Genomic DNA, 19,727 nt, shown 5'->3' on the forward strand with positions numbered 1-19,727 from the left:
TTCCGGGTACAACCACCCACATCCGTCCCCCGGGAAACAATTTCCGAGTGTTGCTACCAACCCCTTCCGGTACTCGTGCACAGAGCAATTGAACAACCGAGTGCAACAGGCTGAGTCGCCGCCCGGAAACGAGGCGGTGTCGCTTGGTTCCTACGGCAGGGTTCGTTGCGGGCGACCCCGTGCGAGCGGCCAGACGGCTTCGGGTTGTCGGAGTCCGGCGGGATGCAGGAGAACGGGGTCGAAGCGCCAGGTAAGGAGGGACCAAGAGGCGGGCGGGCACCCCGCCCCCATCTGACAGCGGGGCGGCCTGACCCTCACGCATGGTGCTGCCCCCCATGTGGGTGCAGGGGACGCAGCCCGCCCTGTGGCCGGGGGAACCCAGCGCCCATGGCTCTGCTGGAGATGGGCTCCCCCCAAAGGTCCCGCGGGGCAGGCCTCAGCCTCCTGGGGTCGCCAGGCTGAGAAGAGAGAACAGGTGGCCCCACCCGGCGCAGTGGGGAGGGTGAAACTCGGCCCCCGGGAGCGGCCTGAGACCAGCATCTCCCCGACATAGGTCCCAGACCAGCCATCAGATGGAAGCAGCGTTTAGTCAATACTTAAGGCAGTCAAGCAACAGCAGCAGCTGGATATCCCATCCCATCCCCAGCCCCTTCCATTGCTGTAGTGAGGTATCACTGAATCATTTAATCCGTGGCTCTACAAAGGTGCCATTAAACAAGGAGGACTCAGAATCCTGTGGGAGATGGAAGTGCCCAAGGAGAACAGGAGTAAACGACAGTCAAAATTTCTGTCCTCCTACTGTTTTGGCATTGTCATCAGCATCCTGTTCTGTGCAATCTGTGAGATGCAACCTAGTTGGTCACTGTGCTAACAGGGCAAGCTGCATACAATGCTTCAGTCAAAGTAAAAGTCAGTAGAAAAGACTTTCCCTCACTGACTCCATATTACACTTGATAACTACGGTGACCTGTACATGGGGATGAATATGCAAGTTCTGGAAAAGCCTCATGATGCAGCAGCCCATCTTACTGACCAGCATCAAAAGGCAAGAGTGCATTTTAATCTAGTGCCTTCAGGAACTACACAGACTAAGCTTTGAATGTCCGATAGACAGTTCAAAGTCACAGTGCTATTCTCCAAAGTTTCTCTTCAAATGGGATGTGTCCCAGCTGCCTGAATTAACATCTATGACTTTTTTCTGGAATGATGGAGCTGTCCACAACAGGAACAATGTTTAAAATAAGTGGAAACAGCACTTTTCCAGTGGACAGCTCATGGTTATGGAACTTCCTTCCCCCCAAAATTAGAATGACTGAATCTTCCTGCTTTCGTATTTCAATGCAAAATCCAACCTTTTGCCCTTAGTTTTTCCACAGCAGTTGACCCTTTGCCCCCACCAAACAACCATCAGCAATGAAGGAATAAACAAACATGCAAAACATACAAAAAGCCACTACGTTTTCATTAGTCCTTAGATTTTTTTATTTTAAAAGGTCACCTTAGAATCAAAATAAACAACACAGCAATAATCCAGAGAGTTATAAAAGTTACATAATAAAAGCAAACAGCCTTTTTTTTTTTTAAATGGGTGTCAATGGAGGAAATCTTTATCAAGGATGTTGTTTGTTTTTTTAAAAGCCCTCTTGTAGGTAACAGTCTTTCTTTTGCTTGGGGAAGTAATGTATAATATTGTCCTGACATCAAGTAAGCCTGCCATAAATATCCAAAGAATTATTTTATAATATTATCTCATACTGTCATGTCATCTTATGTAAGCCAAAATCAAATCGAATAGAAGGATATGTCTCAACGTTGTTTATAGTTGGACAGCTGTTTCAGTTACCAGATCTATAAGGTGTGGCATAAGCAGCAAAAAACCTGTTCAAATTATATATGGAAATTAGTAAATGTATAGCACTATGCATTTGGTAAATTGGTAAATGTATAGCACCAAAGAACTGCACTATGCATGGTATTCTTACATTATGTTTCTATCTATGCAGTGAGGCTGTCTAGACTACATGCCTCTGTCGTCAGAGGCATGTAGATTAGACACATAGGCAAAGGCAAATGAAGCCGCGATTTAAATGATCGCGGCTTCATTTACATTTACATGGCTGCCGCGCTGAGCCGACAAACAGCTGATCAGCTGTTTGTCCGCTCAGCGCGCTAGTCTGGACGCTCCCCTGCCGACATCAAAGCCCTTTGTCGGCAGCCCCATTATTCCTCGTGGGATGAGGTTTACCGGGGCTGCCGACAAAGGGCTTTGATGTCGGCAGGGGAGCGTCCAGACTAGCGCGCTGAGCGGACAAACAGCTGATCAGCTGTTTGTCGGCTCAGCGCGGCAGCCATGTAAATGTAAATGAAGCTGCGATCATTTAAATCGCGGCTTCATTTGCCTTTGCCAAAACAACAAATCTACATGGCTCTGTCGATGGAGCCATGTAGTTTAGACGTACCCTTAGGTTGGGATATCTCTTCCATTGCCAGAAGTGCTGTGGGGATAATGACAATGAATATCAGGAGACTTCCCTTGTTTAATGCTTCTGAGTGATCTCTTTAAAGTGCTAGTAGACTATTGGTTGTTTTTTAAGTTTTTCATGTTACAGACTAACATGGCTACCCCTCTGAAGCCTATGTTCTAATAGAGTAGGAGGAGAGTAGTGAATTGAGTACAAGTCAGTGAGCCTGAGTTCTAATCCCAGCTCTGACACAATCTGTGGAACTAGACTAAATTGTGGCCAGAATTTTAACTGAGCTGAGCACCTTCAGCCTCCAGTGAAGTCAGACACTCAGGCTGTGTCTACATTGGCATGATCTTGCGCCAGAGCGGCCGCTTTTGCACACAAACATGCTGCCTGTCTACACTGGCGGGGAGTTCTTGCGCAAGAACACCGACATTCTAATGTGTGAAATCAGTGCTTCTTGCGCAAGAACTATGATGCTCCCACTCAGGAATAAGCCCTCTTGCGCAACTGTTCTTGCGCAAGAGGCCAGTGTAGACAGGCAACATTAATTTCTTGTGCAAGAAAGCCCGATGACTAAAATGGCCATCGGAGCTTTCTTGCGCAAGAGAGCATCTACACTGGCATGGATGCTTTTGCGCAAAAGCACATCTCTTGCGCAACAGCACATGCTAGTGTAGATGCTCTCTTGCGCAAATACTTTAACACAAAAACTCTTGTGTTAAAAGTATTTGCACAAAATCTTGCCAATGTAGACGTAGCCTTAGCTTTTAGTTGCACTGAAGACAGCTACTCATTACCTCGAAAACTAAGACCATGAATCTCTCCTTTAGTTTTTCTGTTGGTAAAATGGTGATTAACATATTCAACTATCCCTCAGTAGTCTTCTGTGGGTTAATTAGTAATTGTAAAGCTCTTTGAAGTATTTTATACATAGGTTACGTCTACACTGGCACCCTTTTCCGGAAATGCTTAAAACGGAACAGTTTTCCGTTATAAGTATTTCTGGAAAAACCGCATCTACATTGGCAGGATGCTTTTCCGGAAAAGCACTTTTTCCGGAAAAGCGTCCGTGGCCAATGCAGACGCGCTTTTCCGGAAAAAAGCCCCGATCGTCATTTTCGCGATAGGGGCTTTTTTGCGGAAAAGATTACTGTGCTGTTTACACTGGCCCTTTTCCGGAACAATTTTTCCGGAAAAGGACTTTTGCCCAAATGGGAGCAGCATAGTTTTTCCGGAAAAACACTGACAATTTTACAGTAGATTGTCATTGCTTTTCCGGAAAAGCAAGCGGCCAGTGTAGACAGCTGGCAAGTTATTCCGGAAAAGCAGTTGCTTTTCCGGAATAAGTGGCCCATTGATAGTGTTTATATAATTATTGCATTCTACATATAACAGCATGCTGCTACATGTGGCATATGATCCAACTCCAAGTAATGTTAAAAGAAAGTCTTCCACAGACTTTAGTGGGAGTTGAACTAGGTTTTATTACAATATTAAAAGCCAACCAATGCATAAAATACAAAACAAAGCAAAAAATAGAAATCAGATGGGAATTAGTGTTCTACTGTCCTTCTGGCATTAGTAGTGTTCCCAGCATCACAATATTGCTCTTTGTATAGATTATTTCTGTCCCTAGAGATAATCCAGTTAAAATGACTGTCAAATTTTCATTGGTACTGAAAATTGAACCTAGGTATTCAGTGAAGATATTTCTGTCTCATGACATGTTCATGAAAGCTTGGTTCTGTTATTTAGTCTCTAGCAAATTTTATTTATTCTTTTAAAATAAATTAAGTATAACTCTGTCATGACTGAAGACTTTTCCCTGTCTCACAGAAGTAAGTCTTTAAAAATGCTTTCTGTCCCTAAGTATTTCTACCATGAACATTTCCTTTTTCAAAAAAGAAAACTACTCTTAAGATGGTTTAAGTCAAAACTTCACATCTATTGCTCTTAGGGATGTTAAAATGGTTAAGTGGTTTAACTCAGAGTGGTTTAACTCAGAGCCTGGTCCCACTGCATCCTGCAGCATCCATTTAGTCACTTTTTAATTCCAACATCCATTTGTCACACCAAACTGAGAAAGCAAATTTCTGAATTGAACGCCCTCCACACAAAATGCTATAATCAAGCAGTGCCCAACCACCAGGCTGCAGCTCACTGTCAGGCCACAGACCTTTGGCTGCTGGGCTGCGGTGGCTCTGGGGCCCAAGGCTGGGATACACTGCTCTTGCCGTAGTTGTTGGGAGAGTCGTGTCCTGCCTCACCTCTCAGCCAACTAGTGAGGGGCAGGGGCAGAGTCTCCTCCCGGCCACAGAAGAATGCTTTCCTGCTCTGTGGGAAGGCTGCCTGGAGCCGCTCCATATGACCCTCCCACTGCACAGAGAAGAGCTTGTCCATGGCTGGAGGAGACCCTGCCCCTGCCCGGTGCTGGTTGGCTGAGAGGCGGGGCAGGACATGCCTTTCCCAACAGCTGCAGTGGGAGGGAAGGTGATGGGTGGTGTACCCAGACCTGGCCGTGATGCAGTCAGCAGTGCAGGCCTGGGTGAGGGGGTGGGGCTAATGCTGGGGAGCTCTGGAGGCTGAGCTAGTGGTGGGGGCAGGCTATAGAGGCAGGGATAGCACTGGGGTAAGGATGTTAAATTTAGATTAATCAACTAATCAAATAGTCAATGCAATTTGCATCAACTATTTGATTAGTTGATAAGGGCACCTCCACCTTTGAAATGTAGCAAGAGCCCTGCTGGCTCTTCCTATATTTCAAAGGCAGAAGTGCCACAGGAGCATGGGGTTAGTGGGGGACTCATGCACTTTATGCCTGACCAATCTGATTAGATGCTATGATAAGGCTCTGTGGACAAGGGAAAGTCAATGGATGTGACATATTTGACTTTAGAAAAGCTTTGGATATGATCTCCCACAATATTCTTATCAGCAAGTTAAGGAAGTATGGATTGGATAAATGGACTGTAAGGTGGATAGTAAACTGGCTAGATTGTTGGGCCCAACGGGTAGTGATCAATGGATCAATAGCTGGTTGGCGGTCGGTTTCAAGTGGAGTGCCCCAAGGGTCGGTTCCAAGGCCAGTTTTGTTCGACATCTTTATTACTGACCTGGATGAGGGGATGGATTGCACCCTCAGCAAGTTTGTGGATGACACTAAGCTAGGGGGAGAGGTAGATATGTTGCAGGGCAGGGATAGGGTCCAGAGTAACCTATACAGATTAGAGGATTGGGCCAAAAGAAAGCTGTTGAGGTTCAACAAGGACAAGTGCAGAGTCCTGCACTTGGGACGGCCGAATCCCAAGCATTCTTACAGGCTGGGGACCAATTGGTTATGTAGCAGTTCAGCAGAAAAGTTTTTCACCCTCCTCCTTGAACAGTCTTCCATGTATTTGAAAACTGTTTGTCATGTTTTGTGGACCTTTAATAATTTTTGTTACCCTCCTTTAGACTTTCTCTAGTTTGTCCATATCTTTCCTGAAATGTGGCACCCAGGACTGTGCACAATACTTCAACTGAGACCTTGTCAGAATAGAGAGGAAGACACTTGTTGTGTCTTCAGTATTCTAACACTGCAACTGAGGTTTTAAACCATGTTAGTTCAAGCCCCCCGCAGGATTAGCTCACCACAAAAATCACCAATTCTTCAAAGGTTGTTTACAGTTTATAGTGCCTAAATAATGTTAATTGAGAGCACCTAATTAACTATTGCACTTCATCTCTTGTCATTCCCACATTGCAAAGCAGGTATGGTGGAATTTTTACACCTACTTTGGCTGCTGTAACTGAATATGCAAGGTACACTGCAATGGTGAATCAAATCACTTAGCCCTATGCATTGTTCTGATCAGCCAAGACAACATGTTTCTTCATGGCACAAAGGCATCTCCAGGTTGTTAAACCTTTCCATTTAAAAATGGTTTGCAAAGGGGAAAATGCTGAGCCAATGGCTCCTTTTGCTTCTTTATAATGTTTAAAGACCTAGGGTTATTTAAAAGAAAATCAGCTTTCTGGATTTTTACTTTCACATGTTCTATCTAGATAAAAGACTGATTGATTGAGGAATTAGTAATGGCAATGTGACAAGAGATTACAGAGTGAAAGTTGAGCTAAGGGAAATAGATTTTTATCAGACTGTTTAACACTACTTTGTTGATAAAACCTATTTAAATGACTGACATTTTCAGGAGAGTGTGCCTTTGTTAAAGATACACTTTTTATATACTGTATGTCCATTAATATGCTGAGTGCTCATGATTAGAGAAGGGCAATGTTGAAAAATAAATAAAAAATCATTAAGGGTCAGAAAACATTTTTTTAAATTTTCAGTAAAAAGTTGAGGAAAATGTGGATCAAGTGAAATATTCATTCCACCTGAAACATTTAAGTTAGATTTTGTGCACTTAATTTTTTAAAAATAAAACTAAATAATATTTCAAAACAAATAATTTTGTATAAAAAGTGGAAACATTTCATCTTAAAGAAACCAAACCTTTTTTTTTTAATCCAGAAAAATAATTGGTAAGTGATTTTGTCACTACATTTTCATTTTTTTCCAAAAGAAGTTGAGAAGTTTTGCCCAGCCCAATCAACAATAACTTAGCATGAACTCCCGCTGAACCCTTTTGACAGAACCAGGAAAGACTAGACTGGACATTCTTAATTAGGGCAAGTGCCTTTGTTGGCTGGAAATAAGGAAAAACATATTTAAAAAAAAAAGAGAGAATGCTTTATTTTAAGTTACATTTTAAGGGAACCCTATTTCCATTAGAGTATCAGTTTTTTCCCCTCAAGCATACTTTCTACTGCTCTCAAGTACACAATGTAACTATCATAAGCTTCAGTGGTAGCTTTTATATGATCAATGACCATCCTTTAAAATATGGGTCAGATGATCACTACTAATGTTGCCAATTTTGAATAGATACATTGCTGGAAATTTCATCACATGACATGATTTTTTAAAATATTTAATTCCTGGAGATGCCAGTGCAGTCCTGGAGGGGTGGGGACCTTTGGGTCGCCCTTCAGACCAATCCATGAAATGAAGGACAACCCTTAAAATAAGGTCTGGGTGGTCCTCACCCAATTCCCAGTGGCAGAAAGCCCCATACCCGGGTTACCCCCGCAGCAGCCCAGCTAGCAGCCACCCGGGTTAGGCGGGTGACCAGACACCCCACTATTAGGGGCTTTGTCTTATATCCTCAGCGCCCCCCCCCAATATTTCACTCAGGGCTGGGAGGGGGGGGCAGCCCACGTGCTGGGGACGCCCAGGCCCAGCCAGGTCGGAAATGGCAGGTCTGACCCCGTCGGTTTCTCCTTCCCCAACCCCCATTGTACCCGCGGCCCGCCCCGCCCCCCGCAGAGCCCGCCCCGCCCCGAGGCGCGCGCTGAGGGCGCTCCGGGAAGAGCCGAGCGGGCCCGAGGGCGCTCGGGGCAGGCTCCGAAGGGGGCCGAGCGTGCTCGGGGCGGGCAGGGAGCGCGGCAGCCGGGGGGAGAAGCGCGCCCCCTGGCGGCCGCGTGGCGGGGGTGGCGCGGCGGCGGGCGGGGCCGCGGCGGCTGCTGGCGAGCTGGTGCCCGTTGTCTGCTGGCGGAAGGAGCGCGGCTCTCGGAGCGCAGGTACCTGGGACCCTCCCCCACGTCGCGGCCTGGGCCCGGCCCGCGGGCCCCTCTCCCCGGCGCCGCCGCCGCTCTCCTCGCGTGAACCAGGAAGCGGCGGCGGCTCCCCCACCCTTTGTGTGGGCAGAGCTGCCCCTCCCCCCCCGCCACCGGCTCGCGCCCCCCCACTCGCCAGGCCCGGGCCGCGCTGCTCCATAGGCCGGGGGGCGGGAGAGGCACGGCCAGAGCCGCCTCCCCCACCCCGGACGGAAAGCCCCCCGGATCCCACCTCGCCTCACGTGCCTCAACCAGGCGCCTGCTGCCCTGCCCAGAGCCCCCCCCCCATCCACCTCATCGGCCCTGCCTCGCCTCACGAACCTCCCCAGGCCTCATCTAGGTCCCACCTCTTTGCCCTCACCCGCACCCGCAGCTAGAGCCCACGTGTCGCTCCTCACTCATCCCCCTGCCCAGCCCCCCATACTCCACCTGGAACCCCCCTCACTGTCCTTCCCCAGCCTCACACACCCCGCCACCAGTTCCCCACCTAGATCCTGCTCCCCACCTTAACAGCCTCCCTTACCCTTCCTTCCCAATCTATAACTTCCCCGTATTTCATCACCTGTATTTAGTGTCCCATGTTCCACCATCTCATGGCTGTACCCAGACCCTCACTATCCCCCATGCACTGTTGTGTCCCCAGCCAGCCCCTTATACACTTCCTGCTCAGCCCCCCAGTAGCTCACCTCAGTGTCCCTTCCTTAGACAGCCCCGTACACGTATGTTTACTCTGCACTACCCAGACTGCCAGCCTCCAGTACTCACCTCAGAATATCTCACCTGGCTCCCAATATATGGCCTCCAATACCCACCTCATAGCCTTATATAAAGATTGTGCACGTAGCCCCTCTCCAACATACTTCCTATATCTGTGATACCTCGCCTCCAATATCTATCCACCAACTCTCTTACCCAAGGCTGAATATTGAAGTCAGAAACATGGTTGTGGGGAATACATCCACACAGTGCCCCACTAACAAAACCACAATCCTCATACTAGATCCCCTTGTCATGCTGTATTCAGCCCTATACTTAGTCTGACAATATGGCACCCACAATTCCCTAAGCTCAGCCTTCTAGTCTTCTGTAATTAAAGTGCACACACTTCCCCTTTGAAACGTGACAACAGAGCAGCTCTCCATATATGCTCTGCCTTACGCACTCTCTACAGTTCCTGTATAAATACAAATCCCGCTTAATCCTCAACTAGTTAATATATGGACAGTACTCCTACCTTTCTTGTTGTTATAAGGAACAAACATTTAACCCCCATTTATCTAAAGCATTTTGCCTCCCTAATCTGCTAGTGCAGGGGTTCTCAAACTGGGGGTCAAGGTTACAAGATGGGGGGAGGGGGTTGTGAGCTGTCAAATTTTACCCCAAACCTTGCTTCACCTCCGAGGCATCTTCAGTTTATAAGGGAGTCACACTCAGAGGCTTGTTATGTGAAAGGGGTTACCAGTACAAATGTTTGAGAACCACTGTGCTAGTATGAGGTGTCTATTTCCCCAGATGGCTTCCACGCACGATCCCCATCCAATGCAGCTGCTCCCTCCCCTTCATCTGCCATTACCATGCATTGTTGTTTCATGCTGCTGCCTGCAACCTGCCACACTCCCTCTTTGCTCATGCACCTGCAGCACCCAATCAGCTGTAAGTTTTACTACTTATCAGTATTTTGTCCTCCCATGCTAGGCACAAAAATGCAGTCATCAAACATGCACGCTTCTGTAGAGATCTAGCAGACTGTTCCCCTCCTAATCTGCTTCTTAACTTCAAAGTCTTTCCTTTCTCCATGATACTTATATTACCTGTATTTTTTGAATATTTAATACTATAAAGATTCTTTGGCAAAGCACTGTTAATATTTCTTGATGGGACTGTTGTTCATACACAGGCTAATCCCCCATATTCAGGGCTGGCCTTACCATGAGGTGAACTGAGGCAGCTGTCTCAGGTGCCAGACTGTGAGGGGGTGCCACTAGGACCCAGAGTGTAGAAAATTGTGTCTGCTGCTGGTACATATATATTCTTTCTGCAGTACCATGAGAGGAGAACAACAGGAAGAAGGCAGAATTGAGACCTTTACAAGTTTTGGCCCAAGCGAGGGGGCATGGTGGCGTCATTTGAGCTCCCCACCTTAGTTGCCAAAATGTTGTGGGCCGGCCCTGCCCATATTTGTTTTCATTAGAGTTTTTATCTCCTCTACTCCTGTTTCAAAATGGTTGTGTTGCAGCATTTAGTTCTTCCCCTAGGCTGAGTCTTGTTGCAGATCCTCAGCAGCTATCTAGGCCATAGATGGGCAACCAGAAATGGTAGGTGGGCTGAATGAGTGGCCCTCCTTCACCTCAGTGGCCTGCAGCCTCACTCCCTCCTTCTCCTCTGTCTGCCCCCCCTCTGCACTTGCCCCTTGCACACCAAGGCACCAGTGCCCTACACTTACCTGTTCTTTCTCCTCCCTCCCAGCACTTAGGTCATGCACAAATTGCCTGAATTCCACGAACAGCTGATTTGTGGTGTTCTAGCTCTGGGATGAAAGAGGCGGAATAGGGACAAAGCACAATTCAGGCAATCTGTGGCTCCTCTTGAAAGTGCTGGAAGGGAGGAGGAGGAGCAGGAAGTGTGGAGCTACAGTGTCCTGGTGTGCAAGAGGTGTGAGGGGAAGGGGAGCAGCAAAGGGGTCTGTGGGCCGTAGGTGGAACCTAAGTGGGCAGCATGCAACCTATAGGTTGCCTGCCAACACTGATCTAGACAGACAACCCACAATGTATTTGATTTTTTTTTTGTTCGTATTACTTAAATTTTACTCTGAGCAGGCAGTAGGCAACTGAAGCTTTCTCTCCATTGACATGTAGTAGAGATTTTTATTTAAAACATAAGTGTTTAAATTCCCACACTTAAAAGGCTGAGGTTGGTGGCAGTGTGCTCAGTTTACCCATTTTTAAGGGTTAGTATGTTTTGTGTTCTTTTGAAATTGTTTGACACTGTAAAGGGAAATGATGTATACTTGATATATAAATTAACATTTTTAAACCCAAAAGTTCATTTTTTTTCAATAAAAACAAGATGTCATAATGATAGTCCTGATAATGCTATAATACTGTTTTCAAACCATGGAATTTTTGGAAAGATTTAGTAGCTTTGACGTAAAGTTGTATGATACCTACATTTCCTTTTCCAAAGAAGTAGCATTCTAAAGTTACTTACTTTGTGCTAATTCTTTTGGAGAAAAAAAAGCTGTACTTAGCTACAAAGTTACCTACAGTGAAGGAGGAATTTAAAATTTGCTTATTATCAGGTCAGTAATTATCAATATTTTATAGGGATAAACAATCTGTCAGCACCCATTTTAAGTAGTGTGACATTTGTAATTAATATCTAGTATTTTATCTGTCACTTCCAACCCACCTGTAAAATGTCAGTCTATGTAAAGGGGTAAAAATTGATATTAAATTTGTTTCCTTGCCAGCTGTGTTTTTAATTTATTAAAAATTATTTATTTTCTTTCCTTTTCACTGTAGTGCTTTGCATTTTACTGAAATGCATCATATTGGGAGATGAAAATAGACCTGTTGGTTTCACTTTCTGGCACTCCATTAACATAATGTTGTAGTATCTGAGTTGCAAACTTCTGTTCACATGGGGCAAATAAGTTACTTTTTTTTTGGATGAGGAGTAAAAGATCTGTATCTTTTTCATTAGCATTAGTCACTGTGGTAAAGAGCACATGCATAATTTTGTTAGTTGGGTTTGTAATTAGCTTAAGACAATTTTGCATGGTTGCTTATATTTATACAGGCAGTCCCCGAGTTACGCGGATCCGACTTACATCGGATCCGCAGTTACGAACGGGTCTTTTCTCGCCCCGGAGGACGGGAGCGGCGGGACGCCCAGATGCGCCGCGGTCCGCTGCCCCCGTCCTCCGGGGCGAGAAAAGCTGCTCCCCGTCTCCCTGGTCTGCAGGGAGACGGGGAGCAAAGCCTTGGAGCACGCCCGCAGCGGGACAGCCCGGGTGCGCTTGAGCTGTCCCCCTGCGGGCATGCTCCGCGGCTTTGCTCCCCGTCTCCCGACCAGCAGACCAGGGAGATGGGGAGCAAAGCCTCGGAGCACGCCCGCAGTGGGACAGCCGCTGTGCGCCTGGACTGTCCCGCTGCCCGCGTGCTCTGCGGCTTTGCTCCGCGTCTCCCGGGTCAGCAGACCAGGGAGACGGAGCAAAGCCGTGGAGGACTTGGGCGGTCCCGCCACCCCCGTCTCCCTGGTCTGCTGGGGGGGGGGGGGTGCAGCTAGTGCCCCCTCCCAGCAGACCAGGCTTTTCTCGCCTACCTCTGGGATAGAGCAGCTGGGGGCTGCAGGGTTGGTCCCGCAGCGCCGCTCCGGACCAACCCGGCAGCACCCCAGCTGCTCTGCCCCAGGCGTCCTGATTCAGCCGCTGCTGGTCAGTTTCAGCAGTGGCTGAATCAGGACGCCTGGGGCAGAGCAGCTGGGGTGCTGCTGGGTTGCTCCAGTAGCACCGAGGAGCTGCGCTACTGGAGCAACCCAGCAGCCCCCCAGCTGCTCTGCCCCAGGCGACCCCAAGTCTGCCGCTGCTGAAACTGGCCAGCGGCTGACTACAGGAACCCCAAGGCAGAGTTGCTCTGCCCCAGGCTTCCTGGAATCAGCCACTGATCAGTTTCAGCAGCAGCTTACTTGGTGACGCCTGGGTTTCTTAAGTTGAATCTGTATGTAAGTCAGAACTGGCGTCCAGATTCAGCCGCGGTTGAAACTGATCAGTTTCAGCAGCGGCTGACGCCAGTTCCGACTTACATACAGATTCAACTTATGAACAAACCTACAGTCCCTATCTTGTACGTAACCCGGGGACTGCCTGTACATGAAATTTTATTTTTTTAACTGAATATTTCCATTTTTAAAGGTGTTTTTTTTTTAAACTTTAGATTTGCAGAGACTAAATATTGATTGTATCAGTCTGACATTGAACTTCAATTAATGGTGTCTCCAGCTACCATGGGCTGGGTAAAATACAGCCCATGGGCTGGATTTGGCCAACCAAGACTCTGGGTCCATCCTGCAGGCACAGTGGGAACCTCAGCCAGGCTCTCTGCCTGTCCTATTCCCAGGTGCTGTTCAGAAAAGCTGGCTGCAGACCTACGTGCTTCTGAGTGCTCTGAGCCTGGGGCAGTGGAGAAGAGGCTTTGCATGTTCCTCCGACCCCCATCTCGCAGCATCCATTGGTCCATTTCTGATTAAGGGGAGCTGCCTATTTGCAGGACAGGCAGCATGCCAAGTACTTTTCCCCCCTCCTTCAGGCTCGCAGTGTTCAGGCTCAGGAATCTGTTGGGCAGGGCAGTTAGGCAGGTAAGCGCCTCCCGGCAAATCCTCCCTCTGACACCCCAGCCCCTCCCGTCCCCCAGCCTTCTGCTTCTGCACCCCTTACCCCATGAAACCCAAACTATGCAATCTCTATGCTCCTGTACACCCTTCTACACTCCTTCTCCAAGTCATAAGTCCCTCTCAGAAATTGCACCCTAATTCACTATTCCCCTCCCCTGTTCATAGCCCAAATCTCTGTACCTCCTCCCCCCGACCACTCCTCCAAATAACAACTCCCCACCCAGACTCTGCACCCGCTCCTCCAGATCAGAATCGTCTCCTGCATCCATATCCCCTCCCGGACTCTGCACTCCCATCTCCTGCTCCAGATCACAACCCCCTCATTCACACAGACTCCCTCCCAGATCCCACTCTACCTCCTGTACCCCAGTTCCTTACCCCAAACTCCCTTCTGCACCCTACCTCCATCCCAGACCCTGCATCTCCTCCATTAATATCAAGGAAGAGTGCAGTCCTTGACTACTTGCCAAATTCTTGGAGTGGTCCCCCAGCAAAAATTATTGCCCACCCCTGAGCTAACACTTGCTTGACTCTCTCATTTTATTGAACACAGACTTTTGAATATATTTATAACTATGGAGAACAAGTAGCAGAAATCTTTAAACTTACAAGTAGTACAGTATATGGACTGTTTAACAGTGAGAATCAGACTTTGTTTACACTGCTGCACCTATACTGGTATAAATATGTGTAGCCTTCCAGTGTAGTGGTAGTATATGCTGACAGAGTTTTTTCTGCTAGTGTAGGAACACCGCCTGCCCAGGTAATGTTAGCTGTGCCTACATTGGGGTTTGGCCAACATAACTATGTTGGTCAGGGGTGTGTTTATCTCACTCTTTTTTGAGATAACTATGCTGATATAAATTTTAAGTATAGACAGTGCCTCAGAACTAAGAGTTAGTTTGGGCAGAGGAAAAACCAGTATGAATGTGAGGATTCTGTGCTGCAGCTGAAAATTTTATAAATTCGGTAAACTAACCTGGTTCCTTTTACTTTTCTTTTTGAAGGAATGGAGGGGAAAAAACTGATTTCTGCAACAGACACCCAGTACTCTGGTATGCTACTACAGTCTTTGAATGAACAACGTGACCATGGACTTTTTTGTGATGTTACTGTCATCGTGGAAGACCGGAAATTTCGAGCCCACAGAAATGTCCTTTCTGCATCTAGCACATATTTTCACCAGCTTTTCTCAGTTGCTGGGCAAGTGGTTGAACTGAGCTTTATAAGAGCAGAGATTTTTGCAGAAATACTAAACTATATTTATAGCTCAAAAATAATCCGAGTTAGATCAGACTTACTTGACGAGTTGATTAAATCAGGGCAATTACTAGGAGTAAAATTTATAGCAGATCTGGGTGTTCCTCTGTCACAAGTAAAAAGCCTGTCTGGTGGCATGCAAGATGGTATCTCGGAAACTGTACCTTCTAGCGCCGATCAAGAGAGTCTTGAAACACAAATATCCCCAACAAAACATGTGACTCAACATGTAATTGGTGGGATGCCTGTTATAACAGAGTCATTTTCCTTACATGGTGAAGAATACGAAACTACAAAAATTACAGTGAGTGATTCAGATGATGATGATGATGATGTCATCTTCTGTTCTGAAATTGTGCCGGCAAAAGAACGTTCTCCAGAGATCAGTGCAGGGGCACAGAGCCAGCCCTGTCCAAATCCTGCTGGGGTTTCTGATCAAATGTCCTGTAGCACTGGTGGATCTCCCCCTCTAACTAGTATTGCAGTAACTCAACTCACTTCCTCTGCCAACCAACCAAGTCCAAACCAAACACAAACTAATGATGAATCACTCGACTCCTCAACTCCAAAGCATTTGACTCCGAACATAATTTTGCTAAATCAGTCTCAACTCAATTCATCGTTGAATGTCAGTTCCTCACATCAACAACACATGTCTCCTACAGTTAATTTGCTTGAGGAGAACCATCGGCCATCTAATAATGAGTCTTTAGCTGAAATGGAAACAAATGCTGTTGATGAGGAGGAAGAAGAGGAGGAGGAGGATGTGGAAGATGATGATATCATTAGCTCATCTAGTGCAGGTTCAGTTAGTAGCAGCTCTTTGGTTCAGCAATCTTCTTCCCCCAAAGTACCAGCATTTGAAGGATCAGGTGTACAGAAAAAACAGGTTGTTACTTTTGCACAAGAACCATCTTCCAAACTTGGAGAGTTTAAAATAAAAATCTCAGACGTTCTTACTGGAAGCAATAAGGATTCTTCTGTGGGTGTAGCATCAAAACATGCGATGGAAGGTCAGAAGATCATAACGTTAGATACAGCTACTGAAATAGAAGGCCTATCAACAGGTTGTAAGGTTTATGCAAATATTGGTGAAGATACATATGACATAGTAATTCCTGTAAAAGATGATCCAGATGAAGGAGAAGTCAAACTTGACGAGATGCCTAGAACATCTGGCGATGATCCTGAAAACAGAAAACGCATGAAGCTAAAGCATGATGATCATTATGAGCTCATAGTTGATGGAAGGGTCTACTACATTTGTATTGTATGCAAGAGATCCTATGTATGTCTGACAAGTTTGCGGAGACACTTTAATGTTCATTCCTGGGAGAAAAAGTATCCATGTCGATACTGTGAGAAAGTTTTCCCTCTTGCAGAATACCGTACAAAACATGAAATTCACCACACTGGTGAGCGAAGGTACCAGTGCTTGACATGTGGGAAATCTTTCATCAATTATCAGGTTATGGCTTCACATATAAGATCAGTTCATAGTCAAGACCCTTCTGGAGATACCAAGCTTTATCGTTTGCATCCTTGTAGGTCTTTACAGATCAGACAATATGCATATATTACTGATCGTTCAAGCAGTATACCTGTAATAAATGAGGATGGACTTGTTTATAGTGTTAATGCAGGAAAAGATGATGCTGAAGGAACACCTTCTAATCCTCCAGCCAAGCCAATGACCTGGGATGATATTTTCATTCAGCAGGGAAGTGAATCAATTTTTAAACAAAGTCTATCAGAAGGTGGTACAGAATTTGAGTTTGTAATACCAGAGTCTTACTGAAATGCTTGAAGTGCTGAAAAAGCTTCAGTATAGAAAAGTTGCAACTGTTTCAAATGAACTGCTAAAAATATTGTAAAACAAATTGTTAAAGTGAAAACAAGTTAACTTGTTCTACCAAGTCATCAAAGGGTAGTATTTAGATGGATTATTTGTAGCTGCAAGTCATTTGTAGTAGCAATTCATGTGAAAGTTTTCTTGAATACAGATTAAGATATTTCCAAGGAGCTATCAGTGTTTTTTCTAGTTCACTAATTTTGATCAAAAAATGGAAATGTATAGCTTGACAAGGTACAGTTTCCTTAAATAATTTGAAACATTGTTTTTCTTCTAAAATAAATGGGTATTTCCCATACTTTGAAACATTACATAAACTTTTTCTTTCATGTTAGCACTTTAATGCTGAATTCTCTTTAAATGTTAATACCAATACCACAATAAGATGTTCGGCATAGTCTCTTGGATATGGAATAATTTAAAAAAATCCCAATACTCATACATAAATATAAATAGCGTATTAGAGTAAGGGTCCAAAATAACTTATCCATTAGTTTGGAGCAGTGTATTTTTGAACCAGCATTTGAGTTTGGGTTTTGGTTTTTTTTGGGTCAATATGAACCAATTGGGAAAATGTTCATACTGATAAGAAAAATTCAGTTTGGGCTAAACTAAACAAGTTTTATTTATATTTGTCAATATGGTAAGCAGAGTATTCAGTGGCTGGACCATTATATTTTATTCTTTTTTGTAATGGGGAAAAATGTCAAATTACGAAACTGAAGAAAAAGAACATTGCAGAGAAAGATCATGTTTTGCAGTATGTTTTTATAATCCTGAAGAATAATGTCAGACCATCTTATTATTAAAGAGTATGCTGATTATTTAGAATGAATGGGTGCTTTCCTGTTTTGTTCATTATGGCAGAAGGCTTTTATCAGGTATTTTAAACATTTTTATAATACTTTTCCTAGCAGAAGACTGCAGAATATGCTTCTTGAAACCAAGAAGTAATATAAATGATGTGTCAGCTCTGTAGCTGACCCTGTAACAGATTTACAGGCCTGTTTAGCTAGATTTTTAATGAAGTATTGAAAATACTTTTCCATTCGGAAGGGTTGCTGTCAGAAGGACTAAATCAATAATCAGGTTTTTTTTAAATGTGTTTATTTAGGTTCCATAGCATATCAATATTCATTTTCAGTTTTAATAATGTCACGCATTTCCCATGTAATTAGTACATATTTAGGCACTTAGAAGATGGTTCAGTAAAAGTTCAACTGGAGCAAGAAATACTAGTACTGAAAGTAAACTATCAGCACAGTCGCATAGTCTAGCATTTCTGATTTAGTAAGTTGTTGAATTTTTGTAAATGGTAATATGAAAATTAAACAGGCTTATAGATAACTGAAAAGGATTATTGTGCATAGTGTTAGTTATCAGTAACTTTTCATTAAATCTCTTACCTAAATCACAGTTTAGGATTTTTTTCCCTAATATTCATGTTTTAAGAAAAACATTTATTTCCCGTTCAGACCAACACTTCTTCACCTTATTACCTTCAATCTTAAATTTTCATATGCCCATTATTCTTAACAGAAAGATAAGTTATATTTCAAGGTAAATGATTCAAATATATTTGAAGCTACAATTAACGGGTACCAGAAGTCAGTATTTGTAATAATGGGAGGAGGATTATGTTTAGCTACTAGGTATAGTATGCAGCACTTCTGTTTTCTAGACTAAGAATACAATATGTATAAATGTTTTAATAGTGTAAATTTACCCTTTTAAAATTAGGAATTAGGATTTAATTCAAAACTAGGTGCATTGTCAAAATCATAAAATAGGTTGATTTTGTGTAGATGTTGATAAAAATTGCTCTTTGGGCATCGGGGAATATTATTAAATGTGATAGGTTGAATGTTGTTTGAATTTCATTGATGGCATCTCAGCAGTTTATACACAAGCCTTTCAAAGAAAGAAATATTGATTGCCGAAAGCAGCACAGGTTGCTCTGACTTACCTGTGTGCTAGATAAAAAAACAAACAGACCTCAGCCTCTTGTCATGAAAAATATTTGAGGGTATTTTGTAAGTTTGCCTATTCTGACACATTTGGAATTAAGATTACCTTGCAAAATCTATATCCAGTAATGGCTATCAATGTTTGCTGCTGCTAAGTTTTAAATCTTAAATTAAACCGTGCCTACTAAGGTGTCTTTTTAGGAAAAAAACTGGAAAATTAGTGATTCAGAAGTTGTAGTTTTGCCAGAAGACTTGAGCCTGCATGTGTCTCTGTCTTCAGTTTTCCTTGGAAGTGAGCTTCAATATCCAAAGTCCAGAGGTCATGTAAAATACACTTTTTTAAAATTTCACTTCCAGTATTTATTGGATTGGAAACATGTTAGACCCTTCTTTTGAACTCTTTATGGGTCCATAGGCTTTTATATTTAGATTTCTGGCTATTGTACTTAGGGTGGATTTTGTTTTTGTTTTGTTTTTTAAATCTTTATCATTACCTTCCAATTTGATGTAATACAAAACATTTTGTAAATATTAAGAAATTGGCTCTGGAAAAAAAATTGGATTTACACTGATTGAATCTGAAAATGCATTTATATAAACACAATTACAACATTGAGTAGAGATCCTGTAGCAAACCTACAAATATAAAAGGTAAATCTGATCTACAAAATGTAATAATGATGGTTGAGAGGCCTCACTGTGTGGCTCCTATGGGAATTCATACCACAGCATTCCAATATATATGAATAAAACAAATACGGAGATAACAGAATTGATAGGTTGCTTATTTATTTTGTATTGATAAAGCATGCAGCTTATACAAAATGCAAAAGCTGACAACTGTATACATTGAACATTGGGTTCTACAGCTGTTACCCTATAAAGTGTTCTGTGTGAAACATTGTTCATTTTTACCAATACTGTAATGTATATACTTGTACAGTCTTTTCCTTAATATAGTTTTTAAAGTTGTGTTCTACTTTTCATTAACCAATACTTGATATTAGTTCTTAGAGCTTTCTATGGCAAAAATAAAAAGTTTTAATTCTAGAGATGTGCAGAATGTTTCTTTTCAAGGGTAATTTACTTTTTGAGAGAAACTGTTTCTCAATAACCAGTCTGTGGACCAGC

The 19,727-nt window shown here is 44.0% G+C and overlaps 1 protein-coding gene across 3 annotated transcripts; it reads left to right on the forward strand.

Moving 5' to 3' along the window:
• The first annotated feature begins 89 nt into the window (after positions 1-89).
• ZBTB33 (zinc finger and BTB domain containing 33) lies at positions 90-19,646 on the forward strand. 3 transcript variants are annotated; one of them, XM_075940990.2, is made up of 3 exons: positions 7,957-8,090; positions 9,639-9,779; positions 14,525-19,646. In XM_075940990.2, the coding sequence occupies exon 3, from the start codon at positions 14,527-14,529 to the stop codon at positions 16,573-16,575; it is 2,049 nt and encodes a 682-aa protein (XP_075797105.2). In that variant the 5' UTR covers positions 7,957-8,090; positions 9,639-9,779; positions 14,525-14,526; the 3' UTR covers positions 16,576-19,646. The 3 variants fall into 3 exon arrangements, with proteins under 3 accessions (XP_006115467.3, XP_075797104.2, XP_075797105.2); XM_006115405.5 differs by lacking the exons at positions 7,957-8,090; positions 9,639-9,779 and adding an exon at positions 90-250; XM_075940989.2 differs by lacking the exon at positions 9,639-9,779 and having other exon boundaries at positions 7,937-8,090.
• The last annotated feature ends 81 nt before the right edge of the window (positions 19,647-19,727 follow it).

The sequence above is a fragment of the Pelodiscus sinensis genome, chromosome 13 (assembly GCF_052426305.1).
Source record: "Pelodiscus sinensis isolate ZL-2025 chromosome 13, ASM5242630v1, whole genome shotgun sequence".
Lineage (NCBI taxonomy): Eukaryota > Metazoa > Chordata > Testudines > Trionychidae > Pelodiscus > Pelodiscus sinensis.

Excerpts from the sequence above, each read along its gene's own strand:
- ZBTB33 (XM_006115405.5), top strand. The coding sequence starts at position 223 with ATGCAGGAGAACGGGGTCGAAGCGCCAG. Across the intron at positions 251-14,524 it reads GAACGGGGTCGAAGCGCCAG|GAATGGAGGGGAAAAAACTG; the intron begins GTAAGGAGGGAC and ends TTCTTTTTGAAG.